This window comes from Talpa occidentalis, unplaced genomic scaffold, assembly GCF_014898055.3.
Source record: "Talpa occidentalis isolate TD23 unplaced genomic scaffold, MPIMG_talOcc4v2.1 talOcc4.7, whole genome shotgun sequence".
NCBI classification, from domain to species: domain Eukaryota; kingdom Metazoa; phylum Chordata; class Mammalia; order Eulipotyphla; family Talpidae; genus Talpa; species Talpa occidentalis.
The window spans coordinates 43,277,047-43,294,702 of NW_023605083.1; the positions used below are offsets into that span (position 1 = coordinate 43,277,047).

General features: G+C 38.8%; 1 protein-coding gene across 7 annotated transcripts in view; it reads right to left on the minus strand.

The window, feature by feature from the left end:
- TRPM6 (transient receptor potential cation channel subfamily M member 6) overlaps positions 1–17,656 on the minus strand; it is a 122,464-nt gene that overhangs the window by 65,811 nt on the left and 38,997 nt on the right. For 6 of the 7 annotated variants that reach the window (XM_054688891.1, XM_037491818.2, XM_037491819.2 and 3 more), the window contains exons 4-12: positions 16,085–16,262; positions 12,769–12,982; positions 10,437–10,561; positions 8,674–8,845; positions 7,401–7,569; positions 5,926–6,049; positions 4,427–4,499; positions 4,211–4,311; positions 502–636 (exon numbers count right to left, since the gene is read on the minus strand). In XM_054688891.1, the coding sequence (XP_054544866.1) occupies positions 502–636; positions 4,211–4,311; positions 4,427–4,499; positions 5,926–6,049; positions 7,401–7,569; positions 8,674–8,845; positions 10,437–10,561; positions 12,769–12,982; positions 16,085–16,262 (1,291 nt within the window). The remainder of the gene's footprint in view (positions 1–501; positions 637–4,210; positions 4,312–4,426; positions 4,500–5,925; positions 6,050–7,400; positions 7,570–8,673; positions 8,846–10,436; positions 10,562–12,768; positions 12,983–16,084; positions 16,263–17,656) is intronic. The other variant, XM_054688893.1, reaches the window with a different exon arrangement.

Here is a 17,656-nt window from a genome sequence, read left to right on the forward strand (position 1 = left end):
ACTATCCTTATCATAAATTAGACAACTATAAAATCTATCACATGATTCCATAAACAAATATCTACAGAACACTATGTTCAATCAAGTCCTTAAGTAATTCAATAAAGAATAAAAGAATTTTATTTGCAGAGCTCTTATAACAGAAAAGAGTGCACTCTTAGATGAAAAAGCAAACAAAAATAGATTAGAACTCAGAAAACATGAGAGAAAAGCTTTTTTTTAATGTGCCATGGAAGAATTTTAACTATGGTGAACTTACTGTATTTTAAATTGGTTTGTGCTTTTATTTTGTGTAATTATTAATGGAAAACACAGCAATGACCATACGATAAAATGAAATTAGTAAGAATTGTTCTTCTTTGGTTTAAAAATTTGTCTCTCTGTAACCGATATTTGCACAGGAACATTCAAAGAGAACTCAACATTCAAGATATAGCTTAAACTAAACCTTAAGCTAATTAATAAATAGGGAGGTGACTGATGAAGTGTTCCAATACTCACTGTATTATACAGCTCTTCCAGTCGAGGAATAGTAAGAAAGCGATGGAGGTTTACTCCATATTCTATTAAGAGCTTCACAAAATCTACCCGATCCATCATCAAAGCATCTAACATTGCTTGTTCCAGTGAGCCAGGCTTTAAGAGGTAGAAATAAATAAGAGCACAGAGACAACAAAGAAAGAAGAAATAACATCAAAGTAGAAATAATAAAGGATTGCATTTATTTGAAGTAAAATCTATAGACACAATAACCATAAAATATAATCTTATTAATATATACTCAGAATCTGAGTGAAAAAATAAAAAGTAAACCTGAAGGCATTAAAGATATCTGGGATGAATTTGTTATGTGATAAAAGGCTGACTATTATAAAAATCTCAATTCTTCTCAAATCAGTCAATAGGTTTAATGTAATTCTAATAAAAACCTAAGGTGTTTGGGCTTTGTTTTAATAATTTAGCATGTTTCCATTCAAACTATAACTGATTAATGGGTATAAATAGCAAGTTAATCATGCTTATCTTTTTTAATCTAAAACTGCACTAAACTTGTAGCAAAGGGATTTTTTTTTTTTTTTTAAGAAATGAATCCACAAGAACAAGGAGATCAAGAGTGCAATATTTTGGAAGTTGGAAAGCAGATGGTCAAGTGGTAATTGATTGAGCAGGCCCTAGAAAATGAACCTGGAAAAAGACTGGAATCAAAAAAATAAAATAAATCTATGACCTAGAATTCTGGCAGTATCAGGAGGAAATAAATGTATACATGCTGAAACCCTGTAGGATCGTCCATCTTTCCCCATTTGACTTTCATAACACTTGCAGGAAGGCTTTTTCCTTGCTGGTAAAAGCAAAAAGGACTTTGCATTAATATGTCTAATCCAGGAGAAAAGGCAGAAATATGCATATGTCTTAGGTCCCCAAACAAAGGGCATCCAGATCACCCTACTGTTAGTCTGAAAGGCTCAGAGTTTCTAATGAGCTCTCTATTGCCCATCCTTAAGTACAAAGTCCAGAACAGATCAAATCTCAACTAGGAGAAATCAGTGCAGGTAGAAAATGTCAAGAGAGTGATGATTAAAATAATCAGCAACATAAAAGAAGATATTGTGTTCAGGACACTATTTTTTTAAAAGGTGGGAGTGGGAGATTAGGAACAAAGAAATTGCTCTTAGAAATCCAGGATGCTACCAGAAACAAAAATCTATATAAAAGACATGAAGATTAGGGGCCTCCCTGGTGGCACAGGCTGTTGAGCATTGCGCTGTGAAGCTATCCTCAGCCTCTGCAGCACAGGTTCAATCCCGGCCAGCCCGGCAAGAATCCCACATGATGAGGCAGACCTCTCCTGTCTCGCCCACTGCTCCCCTCAGCAGTGTATTTCATCAGTCTGCCTGTTCTGTTCCCTGCTCTGTCTCTGGTGAGTCCTCTCACCCTCCCGCACATCTGGCCTGTACCCCGGTTCTTGTTAAAAAAAAAAAAAAGATATGAAGATTAAAGCCAAGAAAATCTACCAAAGTAAAGTTATGGAAGATAAGAGGACAAAGATAAGATGGGGGTAGTAGTCCATAGGACCAACTATCAAATAATAGGAATTTCAGAGAAGGTATAGAGAAAACAGCGCAAGAAATTCCCCAGAATGGAAATACATGATTGCTAAGTTGAAAGTTGGTCAACATGGGCCTCCCCTCGTGGTGCAGCGGTTGAGTGCTGGGCTGCAAAATTGCCTGCAGCCTCTGCAGCACCAGTTCGATCCCCGGCCACCAGGCAAGGGTCCCACATGGCGCGCAGACCTCTCCTGCCGTCCGCTGCTCCCCTCAGCAGTGTACTTCGGTCTTTCTGCCTGCTCTACTCCCCACTCTGGCTCTGGTGAATTCTCTCACCCTCCTGAGCTTCTGACTGTACCCAGTACTTGTATAAATAAACAAATAAATCTTTTTAAAAAAATTACCTTTAAAAAAAAAAAGGAAAGTTGGTCAACAGTATAATGGGTATAGAGATTCACAACCTCACACATCATTGTGAAATCTCAGAACATGCGAAAAAGAGAATATTTTTAGAACTTCCAGAAAAAAAATAGTGGCAAACAAAGGATCCAAAAATAAAAAGACTTTTGCTTCCCAACAGTAACATTAGAAGTGAGGCATTCAAAACCCTTAAGGAGAATTAGCTCCAATCTTGAATTAAAATCTATCCAAACAAATAAATCAAAATGGCTTACCTCTCATATTCCCTTTCTTAGGAGTTTACTGAAAGACGTATGTCATCAAAAAAAGGAGTAAACCAAGAAAGGGGAGGATAGGAGGTACAGAAAACACTCTTAACAGGAAGGAACCCCAAGAAGATGAGGAATGACATTCCAGCAATAGGAATAGTCTATGACCAGTCCAGACTGCAGCAGGGAGGACCAGAGACAGACGTATTGAGAGGTCTCCAAAACTGGTGAATCACATAACTATGTGACTTATTATTTAGAAATACAGAAATTTGTAATTGTTAGCACTTTCCAGAAATTATCAAAAGTATTAGGCTGTTACAAGACTGGGTACCACTGTGTCTTTAGTAGTCTTTCAGCATCACATTTGTTCTTTTAAACAATGTGAATGGGGCCTCCCCAGTGGCGCAGCGGGTTGAGCACAGCGTTGTGAAGCTGTCCGCAGCCTCTGCAGCGTCAGTTCAAATCCTGGCCGGCCAAGGAGCTATCCACATGGCGCAGCAGACCTCTCCTGTCTTGCCCCCTGCTCTCCTCAGCAGTGTATTTAGGTCCTTCTGCCTGTTCTGCTCCCTGCTCTTTCTCTGATGAATCCTCTCACCCTCCCACTCCTCTGGCTGGTACCCCAGTGCTTGTATAAGTAAATAAATCTTTAAAAAAAAAAAAAAAGTGAATGTATTCATTTGACTCAAAAATAATCTGCATACAGTATGGTCATGACTGTAAATTTTTTTAATGAAAGTTTAAGTGTGATTATCCTTAGTACTATGGGTCATCTCTCTTCTGTTTCCATTTATTTCTATTGTGAGCATGTATTACATTCTTTAAATAGTTTGTTTTTTTGTTTTTTTTTTTTTATATATAGAGGCATGTTTTCTTTCTTTCTTTATTTGTTTGTTTTTGTTTATACATGCACTGGGTACAGTCAGAAGCGCGGGAGGGTGAGAGAACTCACCAGAGCCAGAGCGGGGAGCAGAGCAGGCAGAAGGACCGAAGTACACTGCTGAGGGGAGCAGCGGGCGGCAGGAGAGGTCTGCGCACCATGCGGGACCCTCCTCCGGTGGCCGGGGAGCAGCCGGGGATCGAACTGGCGCCGCAGAGGCCGCGGGCAGCTTCGCAACCCAGCGCTCAACCGCTGCGCCACCGGGGAGGCCCTTGAGCATGTATTACATTCTAATGCAAAAAAAAAGAAAAATTTTAAACAGCAATATAAAAATATGCCCATTCAAAAAATAAAAAAACCCTTCCATTTTGGCTTTTTTTTTCCAATGTCCTCTGTCAGCTTCAATTAGGCTGCAGAGTCAGAAGAAAAAACATATTTTCAAGAAGGCAAAGTAGATGAGAGAAATGTCTTAGCTATCCCTGGGCACCCAGCCATAGTTGCCACTCTATACCCCTCCTAAGCCACTCTATTCCTCCTCCAACTTCCTCTTTCAATCCTTCCTAAAAAACCGAAACACAAAATATTGTTCCCAAATAACTTCATTTCATTTATACCTGCCAATGTTGCCCATAAATTAGGATATGTTTCTTGGCAATGTCCACTCTGTCCCAAGCCATTGCCAGATTTAATTGTTCCGATGCTGATAAATTTGTACCTAAGATATACAAAAGGAACAACCACATATTATTTTCAAAACATCAACATAAAAGCACAAAGAGCCATGGAATGTGAAAAGAGAGGCACAATAGTGACCCTATTCTGACACTCACCCTTTAGCAGAGCTGTTAGGATTGCCAAATCAAGATCTTGTGATTCCTCTGAATCAGCATCAAATATGGTAATCTATAACAGTTCAAAACAGAAAGCCATACATTTTGGGTACTAGCAATGAAATGTTTTAAAGTACCAACAAAATTCACTCTTGAGCTAGTGAATTGAGAAAAATATTCATCAAAATACACACAGATTTAATTTTTAAGACAAGTAAGGACTTTATTATTTTAAAAGGTCACCTGTTATAATGAATAGATTCTAGTCTTTCCAAATAATAATATACTATTCAATACAAAAGAGCCAAGACTAGCAAGTTCTAGCCCTAGATATGTCACTAACTCGTTCTTGGGTAAATATTATATGGCCACTGAGTCTCAGGTTCCTCACTCAAAAGAGAAGGGAACCCATTAAATAATCTCTAAGTTCACATAAAGATTTTTAAAATATTATGCTTCTACAACTTCACATGTTTGTTCCCTCCCCTACAGCCTATGTGCATGAGTAAAATCAACCTTCAATTGTACAGTAGCTAAGGAGCTAATTCCTGAAATACACAAACCCTTAGCTGCTGCCTCCAGTTCAAGCCTGACCATCGCATCACTCACCAGCTACTCTGCTTAGGGACAGGAGGAGGCAAATATAAGGGTGATCGTTTTATCATGCTCTTTTCTTAATTCACTGAATATTGTAAAAATATAAAATGGAGTAGACTATGGACAAAATTTCAAAATTTCAGAACTCAAGTTTTAGTTCTACTATTTTGGAATGACCCTACTAGTAAATCACTTAAATTCTCTATGTTTCAGTTTTGTCCTCACCAAAAGTGAAATAACCAATCAATGCCATATTGAACTCACACATGGGGCTATTTTGATAAGAAAACAAATATTTGAAATCACACTGTTAATTGTAGATATGTCTGTTGTTACTATTGTTGTTATTAAATGAACTAAAATTCCCAAAGGGTTTTTCACATACTGAGCCATGTTTTGCCAAAACTTGCTCCAATGGTTTTTTTGAAGGCAAATGACTATATAGTACCAAATCTTATATGATTTAGCTCAGTTTTTAAGTTCTAGAAAAATCACTGTAAACAACGGCATATCTGCATACTTACTATAATTTTCAGCTTTAGATCATCGTGGTCATTGACAATATTGATTAAAAATCAGCCAGAAGAGATATAAAGATATAAACCTACTTTACCTCAATAAACATAATTTGGAAAAAGTTTTTGATGAAGTATCTCAAAACACTAAAATCTTTTTCTGAATTGAAATGCTTTTTCCCAGATACAGTTGGGAATTTATTTATAAGGCAAATTTATTTATAAGAAGTAAATTTATTCAACTAAGGATAAAATTCTGCAGAGCTAGCTAAATACAATCAAGACAAAAAATGCAAAGTGCCATTCTTTTTAAAATTATGAAAATAATATTATACTTGTTGAAAATTAGGATTTAAGTTAGTTGAGTCATCAATTCATCATACTCACAGAATCCCTATGCACCATGCATTCCATCAAAATCTGAAAAAGGTGCTTGGACTGTTTAAGACTAAAGTTGAAAGTTTTCTGAATCATGCATATGATCTCCTCCTTCACCTGAGGACGGAGGGTCCTGAGAGAAAGATAAATGGTTGTGACTTGACACATGCAGAAAAGGGAACAAACCAGCAACAACAGGATAAGAAAACCCTTTTACCTATGTAAGAAGCTATCTTTGGGCAGTTCTGCTAAGAGAGCAAAAGAGCAGAAAGCAAAGGAAAGCAGCAATCTCAAGAGAAGTCTGAATTTGACTGATCTGTCATGATGCTGGAGAGAAAGCAAGGGGCCAGGTTCTTGAGCTGACAGATTTTCAGGGTGGGACTGTGAATTATGGATATTACATTATCAAAAGGATATAAAACACAAAAATGTTTAAAAATCACTCACCTAGGGTGATATTAGGAAATCGATGGGTTTGAAAGGATAAGGAAGGAGGGTAGAGCATGAAAGTAGAGGGCAGAGTGCTACAGGGGAGAAAACTTATAAGGAAGGAGACATCACAGAGCAGTGTAAACTAAGTAGTTTGTAAATGTTTATTAAGTAACTAGAGGGGTCCACATTTTAGCCCAGAGACACTGTATTTACTCACAGTAAAAATATCATGCTTTATTTTTTTTTAAGATTTTATTTATTTATTTATTTATTTATTTATTTATTTATTTATGTATTTATGTATTTATACAAGCACTGGGTACAGTCGGAAGCACGGGAGGGTGAGAGAATTCACCAGAGCCAGAGCGGGGAACAGAACAGGCAGACCGAAGAAATACACTGCCCAGGGGAGCAGTGGGTGCGGCAGGAGAGGTCTGCATGCCACGTGGGACCCTCACCAGCGGCCAGGGATCGAACTGGTGCTGCAGAGGCTGCGGGCAGCTTCGTAGCCCAGCGCTCAACCGCTGCGCCACCAGGGGAGGCCCAAAAATATCATGCTTTAATTTAAATTGGGAGATTTACACTGGATATAGGCATGGCAAGAAAAAAACTACCTTCCTATCTGAGAAGCAGAAATCATTAAAACCTCAAAAAGGGGATCATACACTATGTAAATTTCAATTTCCCCAACTCCTGTTTTTGCTTTTTTTTTTATCACTGGCAAGCAAATTTGAAGGTAACCCAGGGTCAACACTGGCAACCTTCCTCACTGAAGGGTTCTTGTAGCTATAATGGCCAATTGCACAAACATCTCCCTCACTATCCCCTGGAAATGTTTTTTTCCTGAAGCTCAAACAAGGCCAAGTGTCCTTGATAGAGGCAGCTAAGGAAATAGTAACTTGCATATCTTTGATGATACATTAATGGTATATTAAAGATTCTCAAACTCTGTCCTCCAAGCATAGCTGGCCCATTCAAAGGCACAGCTTAACATACTAAAATCGAGAAACAAATAGTCACCATGGTTTCATATATCAAAAGTCAAAACTCACCCTTCATCAGCTAGGTGTTTGTGGGTGAAGGCCAGGAGGTCAGCAGCCCTGCCTGTCCCTTCACAAACCACCACTGGATCTTTGTCCTTCACGATCTCCCACACTGAGATGATGACATTGGGACCACCTTCCACCACCAGCCCCACCACAGGCACACCTTGTCTTGAGCCTATTTCAGATGATAAATGGTATCAAATTGTTACAAAGATTCCTATCTTGGCAGATCAGCCATTTTGATTGCCAGGCACAAACTTTAATTACCATGGGTGTGTTACTTACACTAGCCCCCTTTCTCCTCACTGACCCAAGAAGCTATCTCAAGACCAAGAAGCCATCTCAAAGAAAACAAAATGATACAACAACTCCCAATGTAGCCATCACTATTCTCCAAAAATGCTCAACTTTTGTCAAAGCAATCAACTTCTAGTGGTTATTTCTATAACCAATGGGAGGGGAGGGGGTGACCAATCCTCAAAGACTTTACATTTCAATTTATTTCACCTTTCGCTTTTTGAATTTGTTATCATAACTATATACTACTTTATTAAAGTAAGGAAGACAAATAAAAGAGAAAGACCATGGAGTCATTCTTTTTAAAAGTATTAAGTTTAAAAAGTCATAGAATGATACACATACTGTACTCCTAGTCATGACATTTAAAATCATATACATAAGTATACATTTTATATAAATGTAAACAAAGATCAATATGACTAGCATGTTATAAAAATGACCATCCATTCTGCACCTCCTCTTCTCTTTCATCTACAGAGAAGACCAACATGGCCATCTCAAGGTACCACTCCCAGCATAACACAACATCGATTCCTCCAAATCCCCTATTTCTGAAAGCCCCCTGTGGCCAACCCAACCACCTTTGAAATGTCTTGCCTGACTGTCAATGTTCATATCCCTATGGCCCTCAGGCTAGCCTCCTTGCTGCTTCTCAGTCATCTAAATTCCCACAACCTTATTTCCCCTCCTTCCTCCCTCTATCCAACCCTAGGGACTCTGCAGGTTCTGCTATAGTCTCCACTCCTCCAGGAAACCTCCCCTCACCACACTGTCCCTTGAAGATTTCTTCCTCTTTCCCCACTATCACCCTCAACTCCACATCACCTTACATCCTGTTTTCTTCCACCCATGGGTTCACATGTGTTAACTTACAGCAGGGATCGGCTAAACTCCCTACTCTGTACAGATAGCAACAGAGGGCCTTGCCTCATAGCAGGCCCCAAGCCAGGTTCTGTTGGCTGAGCCATATAGTACTCACAGCTGTGTATTTTCTGCAGAGAGAGGTATTTTTCCAGGTTCCTCCTGAGCTTCATCTCATTTCCATACTTGCCCACAGTTCCATCATCAGACAAGATGAAGTGGGAGTGCATGCTGTTGAGAGTGGTGAGCTTGCTCAGGGGGTTGCCCAGAGTCTGGTACAGGCACACCACCTGCGAGACAGCCAGGAAAAGGAAGAGTCAGACCTCAAGATCCTCCACAAGCTCAGCTGCTCCATGGGCGACTCTGTGTGCTACAGTGCTCTGCTCAGGGTTAAGGCCTCTGACTTGCTACCTAAAGCAGCGCTTCTCAAGCTAGGTGTGATGATCGGTTGGGTTTCTTCAATTTCCCTTTTGTTGTGGATCAACATGTGGTCTAGTATGTGGCTGGGCTATATACATACATAGAATTTGCTTCAAATGGGGCAGAGAGTGGGGAACATATAAGGGAATAGGTGAAATAAAATTGGCTCTGAGTTTGTATCTGTTGAAACTGGAAGAGGTACACAGGTAATTATGATTCTTTCTCTATTCTCTACTATGTTTGAAATTTTCCAAAAGAACATTAAAATAAGCCACAAGGGTGCGTATATCAATTGACATCAAGAAATAACTATGTTAAATAAGTAAGCTTCGAAGCAGATTCATATCTGAGGGCTTCCGTTATTACCTTTTTTTTTTTAACACAACAAACTTCTGTTTTACTATACATAGAAAATATTCTGGAGTGATATACACCCAAATATTAATAGCAGCTTTCTTCTTTCATACTTTTATGTAATAGCTGAGATTTTTATAAAAAATACACATTCTTCTTTTTTTAAAACAATTTTTTTTAAAGATTTATTTATCTTTTATTTATACAAGAACCAGGGTACAGGCCAGATGCATGGGAGGGTAAGAGGATTCATCAGAGACAGAGCAGGGAACAGAACAGGCAGACTGATGAAATACACTGCTGAGGGGAGCAGCGGGCATGACAGGAGAGGTCTGCCATGCCATCTGGGACCCTTGCCGACTGGCCGGGTTCGAGCCAGTGCTGCAGAGGCTGCGGGCAGCTTCACAGCATGGTGCTCAAGCCTGTACCACCAGGGGAGGCCCAAAAATACACATTCTTCTTATAAACATTCTTAGACATGTCCATTTCCTTAGAAACACGGGAAGATCAGATCAAAGAATCAATACACAGGAATAAACAAAGCAAAGAGGGATGAGGGAAGAGAGAAAGAAAGGGCCAAACCACAAGTGTCCCTTTTTTTACTACTTGGAAACCATGCCAAGAAGCTTGGAACCACTAAAGGAATTTTCACAGAGAGTAGCATGATCAAATTTTAATTTATAAGAATCATTCTGGCTATTGTGTGAGAACAGACTATATGTAATAATAATAATAATAAAGGATGGGAGTATGGAAGGTTATTACAATCATTTGGGTGATAGAAAGTGGTGGCTTAGTCCTATTCAGAAATAGTGGAGTTCATGAGTAGAGGTCAGATTCTGGGCATATTTTTAAAGTAAAGCTGAGATAATTTATTGATGGGTTGGTTTTGAGGCATGAGACAGAGATTACTCCAGGATTAGTTCAGGGTTTGGGGCTTGTGCAACTGTAAGGATGGGATTGTCATCCTCTAAGACACAGTACAGGAGGTAGAAGGGAGTAAGCAGCTGGTTTTGAGATGTCTATTAGATAGCCACAGAAAATGCTAAGTTTTGGCAATCAGATACCTGTTCATTTCCTTTTGTTATGAAAGGATTTTCTACTTACATCTTTTCCAATAAGATCTTTCTGGTTCTCAATGACACCCCAAGGAGGGATTCCAACTGTTGAGATTTTTCTCAAGGTCTGGGAAGAGTGAGCTTTCAGGGCATCCCCAACATGTTTGGACACTCCTATGAATGATCAATTTAGAAGTCAAATTTAACTCACAAATCATGCAAAACACCAAAACTGCCGGAAAGACACAAGTAGGCAAGTAAACAAATGTATGCAAAAGGCCATTATTAGAAAAAGTTGCTGACCCAGTAGAATTAGTTCTGATAACTTGGCTCCTCTACTCCCTGCTAACTTCTCTTCCTCTTGCGCCTGACCTCTCTACCTGAACAATTCTCTCCTCCAAATGTCTGCTTACAACCTCAGTTCTGGGACATTTGGCCTGACCAGAACATCCTGCAAGCCCAGCACTAACATCATCATCATACTGAGTATTTTTTTTTTCTCTAACCTTCTCTACTGTTCCAGCACAGCATTCTGTAGTATGTCCTTTGCTTCACTGGGGCAAATTAACAGCTTTATATACACAAATTTTCAAGAGTTAATATACTTTGCTTACTCACCCTTTCATCCACAACATCTATCCAAATGCTTTATACAGAGTAGATTTTAAGGTGTGTGGCATTCAATTTAAGAAATGTCAAAAATTCATGCCAAAAATTGTTTCATTAGAGTTGAGAAGCATCTCAAGAATAGGCAGAAGCTGGTAAGCGGGGCTTCTCAAATTTAAGTATACACAAGAGTCATCAGTGGATGTTGTCAAAATACAGATTCTGATCCCACCAGTCTAGGGTAGGACCTGAAACCTATATTCCCAATAAGCTGCCAGAGAAGACTGATGCTGCTAGTCCAGAGACCACTCTTGAGTAGTTAAATGCTAAGGAAATGTGGCTGAATAAGGCAGATGCAGATTATTATTTAAGGACGTTCCAAGTATGTCTCATTTCTCATTTTTTTTGTTCACATAAACTATTTCAGTAGTCTTTATATTATTATTATTATATTTGTGTTCCTTAATTAAACAATAAGTAATATAAAACATGTGATAGTTAGTTATTCAAAGAAAAGGCCTTGGCCAGATCTACCTTTTTCTGAACTCTGCAAAATTTCTGCCTCTTTTTCAAATGGAAGTAAACTAAGTACTGTACATTGGACTTAGGACTCTGCTACCTTCCCTTTCTTCCAAGAATGTGAAGCAATAATTATCTTACCAAATGTACAAGGAGAACTCTGAGGTTATCTATTAGTGACAAACCAAATACCATAGGTTTTATTTTGCTTTGTTTTTTCAATCATTTGCTTCCTTTATGCCTTTTCAGTCAAAAGGAATTATTTGGTCAATAATTTGATAAGTACTGCTGCGTGTGCTGGTCAATGCTGAGGCAGATGTGAACACCCTGAGCTCACAGACAGAGTTCATAAACAAACTAACCTTACCTGGAAGGCAAAATATAGACATGCTACAAGTGCCACAGACAGTAAATATTATAGACATTGAAAAACAAAAGTGAGCAATTTTACTCTGATGAGCGTGATTCATGGTGTATCGGCATAGAATGTAGACCTTAAAGGATGGGCAGAATTTCATAGGACATATTAACTAGGACATTCCAAATCAAAAGAGGGAGTGGTGAAAGGAAGATGGCAAACTACAGGTTAATAACAGATTGGTAAAAGAGGAGGGTTTGTAGTGCCACTGTATCTCAACCCTAGCTGCTATTAAACAACCTTAAGAAACTCCTACTTAATCAGGTGTGGACCTAATGCATAAGTATTTTTTAATAGCTCCCCAAGTGATTCTTAACATGTAATCAGTTCATAAACACTGATTCAAGGAGCAGGGTTAGGAATTCAGAAGCTATCTAAGGTTCATGAAAAAGAAAAGTCAGTGATAGAGTAAGTGGAATGGCAATTATGTAGTTAATTATCTCCTCAAGGCCAATCTGCCCAACACAACTGTTGCACTAGTCACTGCCTTCCAATGTCAGGGCACTGGACCATGGCTACAAGAGTTTAGTTAATGCCCATGACCCTGAACTGCACACTTAAATGGACTCAGTGCCCTTTATAACCTCCTGCAGTCAGAAGCTCATAAAAGACTATTTCCGTTGCCAGATGGAGTGTATTTTGATTAAGGTAAAAACATTTCAGGGAAGGCCTGTGACTCTTCTGGGTTTGTTTTCCAGTCATGATACTCTTCATCTTTCTGCTTCACCCCAACACATCCCAGGGTGCTAGAGAGCAGAGATCAGGTGCTGCACTGCCTGGTTCACACTTAGGAAGAGGGAATTTAAAAGAAAAAAGTGAATTAAGAATTGTGCTTTACCTGTGTTAATGCCTTCAGTTATTATCCATGCTCCTGTTGTCTTTGCAGCTTTAACTAAACCTTGGCTGAAGATCTCTTTAAGTTTGGAGAGCATTTTAAAGTTCTGGATACCCCCATGGACAGAGATCACCAGCTTTGGCAGTTCCATCTTCCATTCTTTCAACATTAAATGTAACAGATGATCCAACTTTGTATCGTAAGACGTTCTAATATACTGGAAGACAGGCACATTGACACATGTTTATAACATAGGGAAAACACTCCAGAGAGAACACAGCAGGACAGTAACAATAACCAAAACTTGAAAGAAGAATCAGAAATCTTTTTCAAAATAATGGAAATATTTACTTTAAAAGGATCCCACACCCCTCTTTAAGTTCCTTCTGGGAATTACAAGTCACAGCAGGAAGACTTCCTCTGGCTTTCAAGGTTGCCCCCCAATGTACTCTAGAAGGTATGACATGAGGTAAAAATACTTCAAAATGGCAAAAATCACTACTCCAGCAAAGCCATTTTAAAAGGTTTTGATATATAGGTAAAATGGGTTTTTTTTTTTTTTTGTTTTTGTTTTTTTACAAATACTATGGCTTTAACTTACTTGACCATGTTGTGTGTTTCATAATTTAAATTATTATAAATTTTACCTTCCTTTATATAATGATTCCTCTACATGCATTTAAAAAAAATGCAATTTTTTCCCTAAAAGTAAATACTTTTCACAACAGATCATCTTTGACTAGTTAATGTGACCAAAGGAAAGATGAGGGAGACCCATGCCAGCAGGCAACCTCAGAGTCATTCTGCCTTTTGCCTAAAATTGCAGTATGACTTGCTTTCTTTTTCTAGCAAGATTCAATTCACAAGGAAGGAGATAGTGCTGCCACCACAGCCACATACAAACCATGAAAATCACACTGAGATGAGTTTGCCTTCCTCAAACACAAGCCAACAAACAGCAAAAATAAGTTGAATTTACAGGAAGAAATAAGGACAATAGAATCCAAAAACTGTAAAACTTGACTAAAAATAACTAAAGGTAACGATCTCTGAACATAGGCAAATAGAAATTATCTGGACGATCTGTATGCTCCAGAATCTGATAACAATTTTAAAACAATAACAGTCTATCTTTGAACTTCTTAAAACATAATCACTCTAATTCATAATTAAAATAGAATTCCTGAACATAAGTATGGTGCAGCCATGGGGAAAGGAAGTAACAGCGAATGGAGGGCCTCCCTGGTGGCACAAGGGGTTAAGCACCACACTATGAAGCAATCTGCAGCCTCTGCAGCACGAGTTTGATCCCCAGCCATCCAGGGAGCAACCCACATGGCGCAGCAGACCTCTCCTGTCTTGCCCATTGCTCCCCTCAGCAGTGTATTTCAGTCAGTCCGCCTGTTCTGTTCCCCACTCTGTCTCTGGTGAATCCTCTCACCCCCCACATCTCTGGCCTGTACCCCAGCTCTTGTATGCATAAATAAATCTTTTAAAAAAAACTGTGAATGGAGGGATAACGAGGATTCACTTCACAAGGGAGGAGACAGTGCTGCCACCACAGACTTATAGCAAGTTAAAGAAGCAGGAAAAAGTACAAGTTGACATCTGTGAACTGATTTGCTTTGCTCTGAATAATGAATAAGGACACAGGAGGCAATTATGGTTTAGCTCACCTTCTTTCTGCCCCAAATCTTTCTCCCAAATCTCCCTCTTTCAAATACAAATCTTTTAGTCCTCGAAGACATTTCTCCTTAAGATTTTAGGATAAACAAACCTGATTAACTAAATTATTGGCACTAGAGTCTTTTCTCCCAAAGGCTAAAAGCAGACACAGCTAAAGGTTAATGATTCTTTCCCTTCCCCCTTATTTTAAACTAACTCCCTTAGAATCCTGCTGGCAAAGATTCATCTCCCAATTCTTTATGAAATGAGGTAGGAGGGATAAACAACTGAGAAGGAAAAGACAGTGGAGGGAGAAGAACAATCAGCTCCCACAAGCCTTCCTACTCCACTGTAAACCTGATATACAATTCTGGTCTTAAATTAAAGGATAGTCTCTTCCTTTCTCAGCACTCAAATAAAATGCATTCAGGTACATAGGAGGTAACAGGAACCCAATGCTGAACATAAAATGTATTACTGATCTGATCTGTCTAACCACATTTTCAGCTCTCCTAAATGCACCATATTCTCTTTGACCATCACACAAGCTGTCCTTAATGTCCAGAATGCAAACTTTCCCTTCTTCCTCACCAGATACCTCACATCATTCATCTTTCCAATCTCTTTTTAGTGATACCTAAAGGAAGATGGCTCCCTTAATACACACACCACCACCACCACCATGAGGAGTTAGCCTTTTCATTCTCTCCAAGAACCTTGTTTTTCCTTTTCAAAGTACCCCTACCTCCTGTGGTAATTTATGTCCTATTTTCCTCACCAGTCTATATCCAAGCACATGAACATATACTCTTTGGGGCACAGCAAAGTGTGGGCATCCAGTAACTATTTTTTTAATAGATGGAAAGTGAGTAAATGAAGATGATTATGAAGAACATAAAATCAAAAGAAGACTAAAACCTCAGGGGAAAAATTACATCAAGAGTTCTATAAGAGTTTCCAAAAGAAACGGAAGAGAAGTGAAGACTGTTATTCTGCCAACTAAAGAAAGCATCACACAAAGTTCAATGTGAGAGAATTAATAGTAGGAAATCTAGATTACAAAGAACACTGTATGATGAACTTCAGTTATGATTACACTACTAGGAAATGTTGCTTCAAATCCATCAAACTAATGGTCAAACTCCAGAATGTAACAGGTTCTAAGCTTTCCTATGGTAAGTACCCAGAATTTTCTCAGGAAAAGTTGCCACTAATAAAGCAGTAGGTGACTAACATGCTCAAAAGAAAACACCCCAAAAATAGTTTACCAGTCAATACAATACAACTCACCCCAATATTACCATGTCAGACACAGAAGAAAAACTGATCCACAAGAGAGTCTCTTCCCACAAGAGAGTCAAACAGCCACAATCTACTGGTTATTGCTGTGGCCATGCTTCAGCTAAAGCATGCTGTAAGGTGATAACTTTTTTACATTCCTTAAGAAAAGGCAGCCCTTCAGCAACTTTCACAAAGTTCAGTAAGTCATTGATTATCTTTTGCAGAGGTCCAAAGTTAAGGGGAAAAGGTCAGTCAAATAAAGAACAATCTGCATCATACTTAGGAAAGGTACAATGCCCTGCACATGATACAATTTGGAGATACATTTCATCTTTTCTTAAAAACCAATGAAATAATGGGGTGGTAGACAAACCTTGGAGTGGTAGGTGTGTTCTCCATCTTGGAAATTAATAGTGCCAAAGGTATCTGTAGGGCTTTTTCTTGTGTGTTTTTCGACAGACCATTGTTCATTTTCATTACCATTGGCAGCTGAGGTAGTCCAAGTATGATCTATCCCATGATGGTCTCCAATAAATCGCCCACAGCTACACCTTAAATTTGGGATAAAAAACAATTTCAAAGAGAAAACATTTCAGTTTTCAATGATAGTATATAGATGACATAATCTAAAAGTTTTTAAATTTCACATTACGATTTATAATATGGGTTTCCTCTAAGTTTAGAAACCCTTCAAGTAGTTCTCTCCCTTGGCAGTACATTAGAACCATTTCAGGAATGCTTTTTAAAAACACTAAAAATCCCTTCCACATCCATAGCAGCATTATTTACAATCATCAATAACAGAAGCAACCCAAGTGTTCAAAAGACAAATGGATAAACCAATGTGGCATATACATACAAAGGAATATTATTCCATCTTAATAAAGTTAGAAAACTCTGTGATAAGCTAAAATATGGAAGAAACCTGAGGACATTATGCTAAATGAAATATGATAGTTGTAAAAGACAATATTACAGAATCCCACCAATATGTTGTACTAGTATAGTCAAATCTGCAAAGACTGAGAATAGAATGGTGGTAGACAGGAGCTGGGAAGGAGGGGGCCAATGAGGAGTTATTGTTAATTAGACAGTTTTTCAAGATGAAAAAGTTGCACTAAAATGTGATTATACTTAACACTATAGATCTAGATACTTATCTAACACTTATCTAGACACTTATCTAACACTTATCTAGACACTTACATTGTCCCTTATAGAGGGACAATATAGCAGAGAGGGTAGGAAAAAACGGAAATCTGCCTCTCTGTGGTTGTTGAATGAAGTGTCCATGGCTGCATCAGGGATGTGAGAAGCCAGGAACAGACCTGGGAGTGGGGAGGCACACATAGTCAGTATATAGGACAAAGATCTACCTCCAGAGAATAGTAGGAGTAGGGGAGCAGAGACTTGAAGTAGAACACCAGGTAGATGTTATATTGCCACGTAGTAATCGGGCACCCAGAGTTAAACAGTTAAACACCCCTAAACAGAGGAGTTTGAAGGCAGCTGATAGTCTTGGTAATCGTCAGTGTAATAACTGTATAAGGAATGATTGTCAGCTTGAGCTTGTATCTCCAAGTCTCACTCCAACTGGGGGCTAAAGCCAAGATAGCAACTCTATACAGTGAATACTGACATTAACCAGAGTTTAATGCAGGTAGACTTTTAACAATAGGAGCAAGCACACCAGGAAGACGGTAACCCCCTCCAGGCATTACAATAATTGAGTGATGATTGAGAGCCCCCTCCAGGCATTACAATAATTGAGTGATGATTGAGAGAAGTCTGCAGGGGATGCTGCTTTTTGTATAAAGTCACTAGCATAAACCTTGAGAAATATACTCCCCCCACAGTCTCCATTTGCCTGTAATCAGAACCTGGGCAGCAGCCTGTTCACAGTGGGAACCAGCAGCTCTCAGTTCTCTCAGTTCATTCTTCTCCT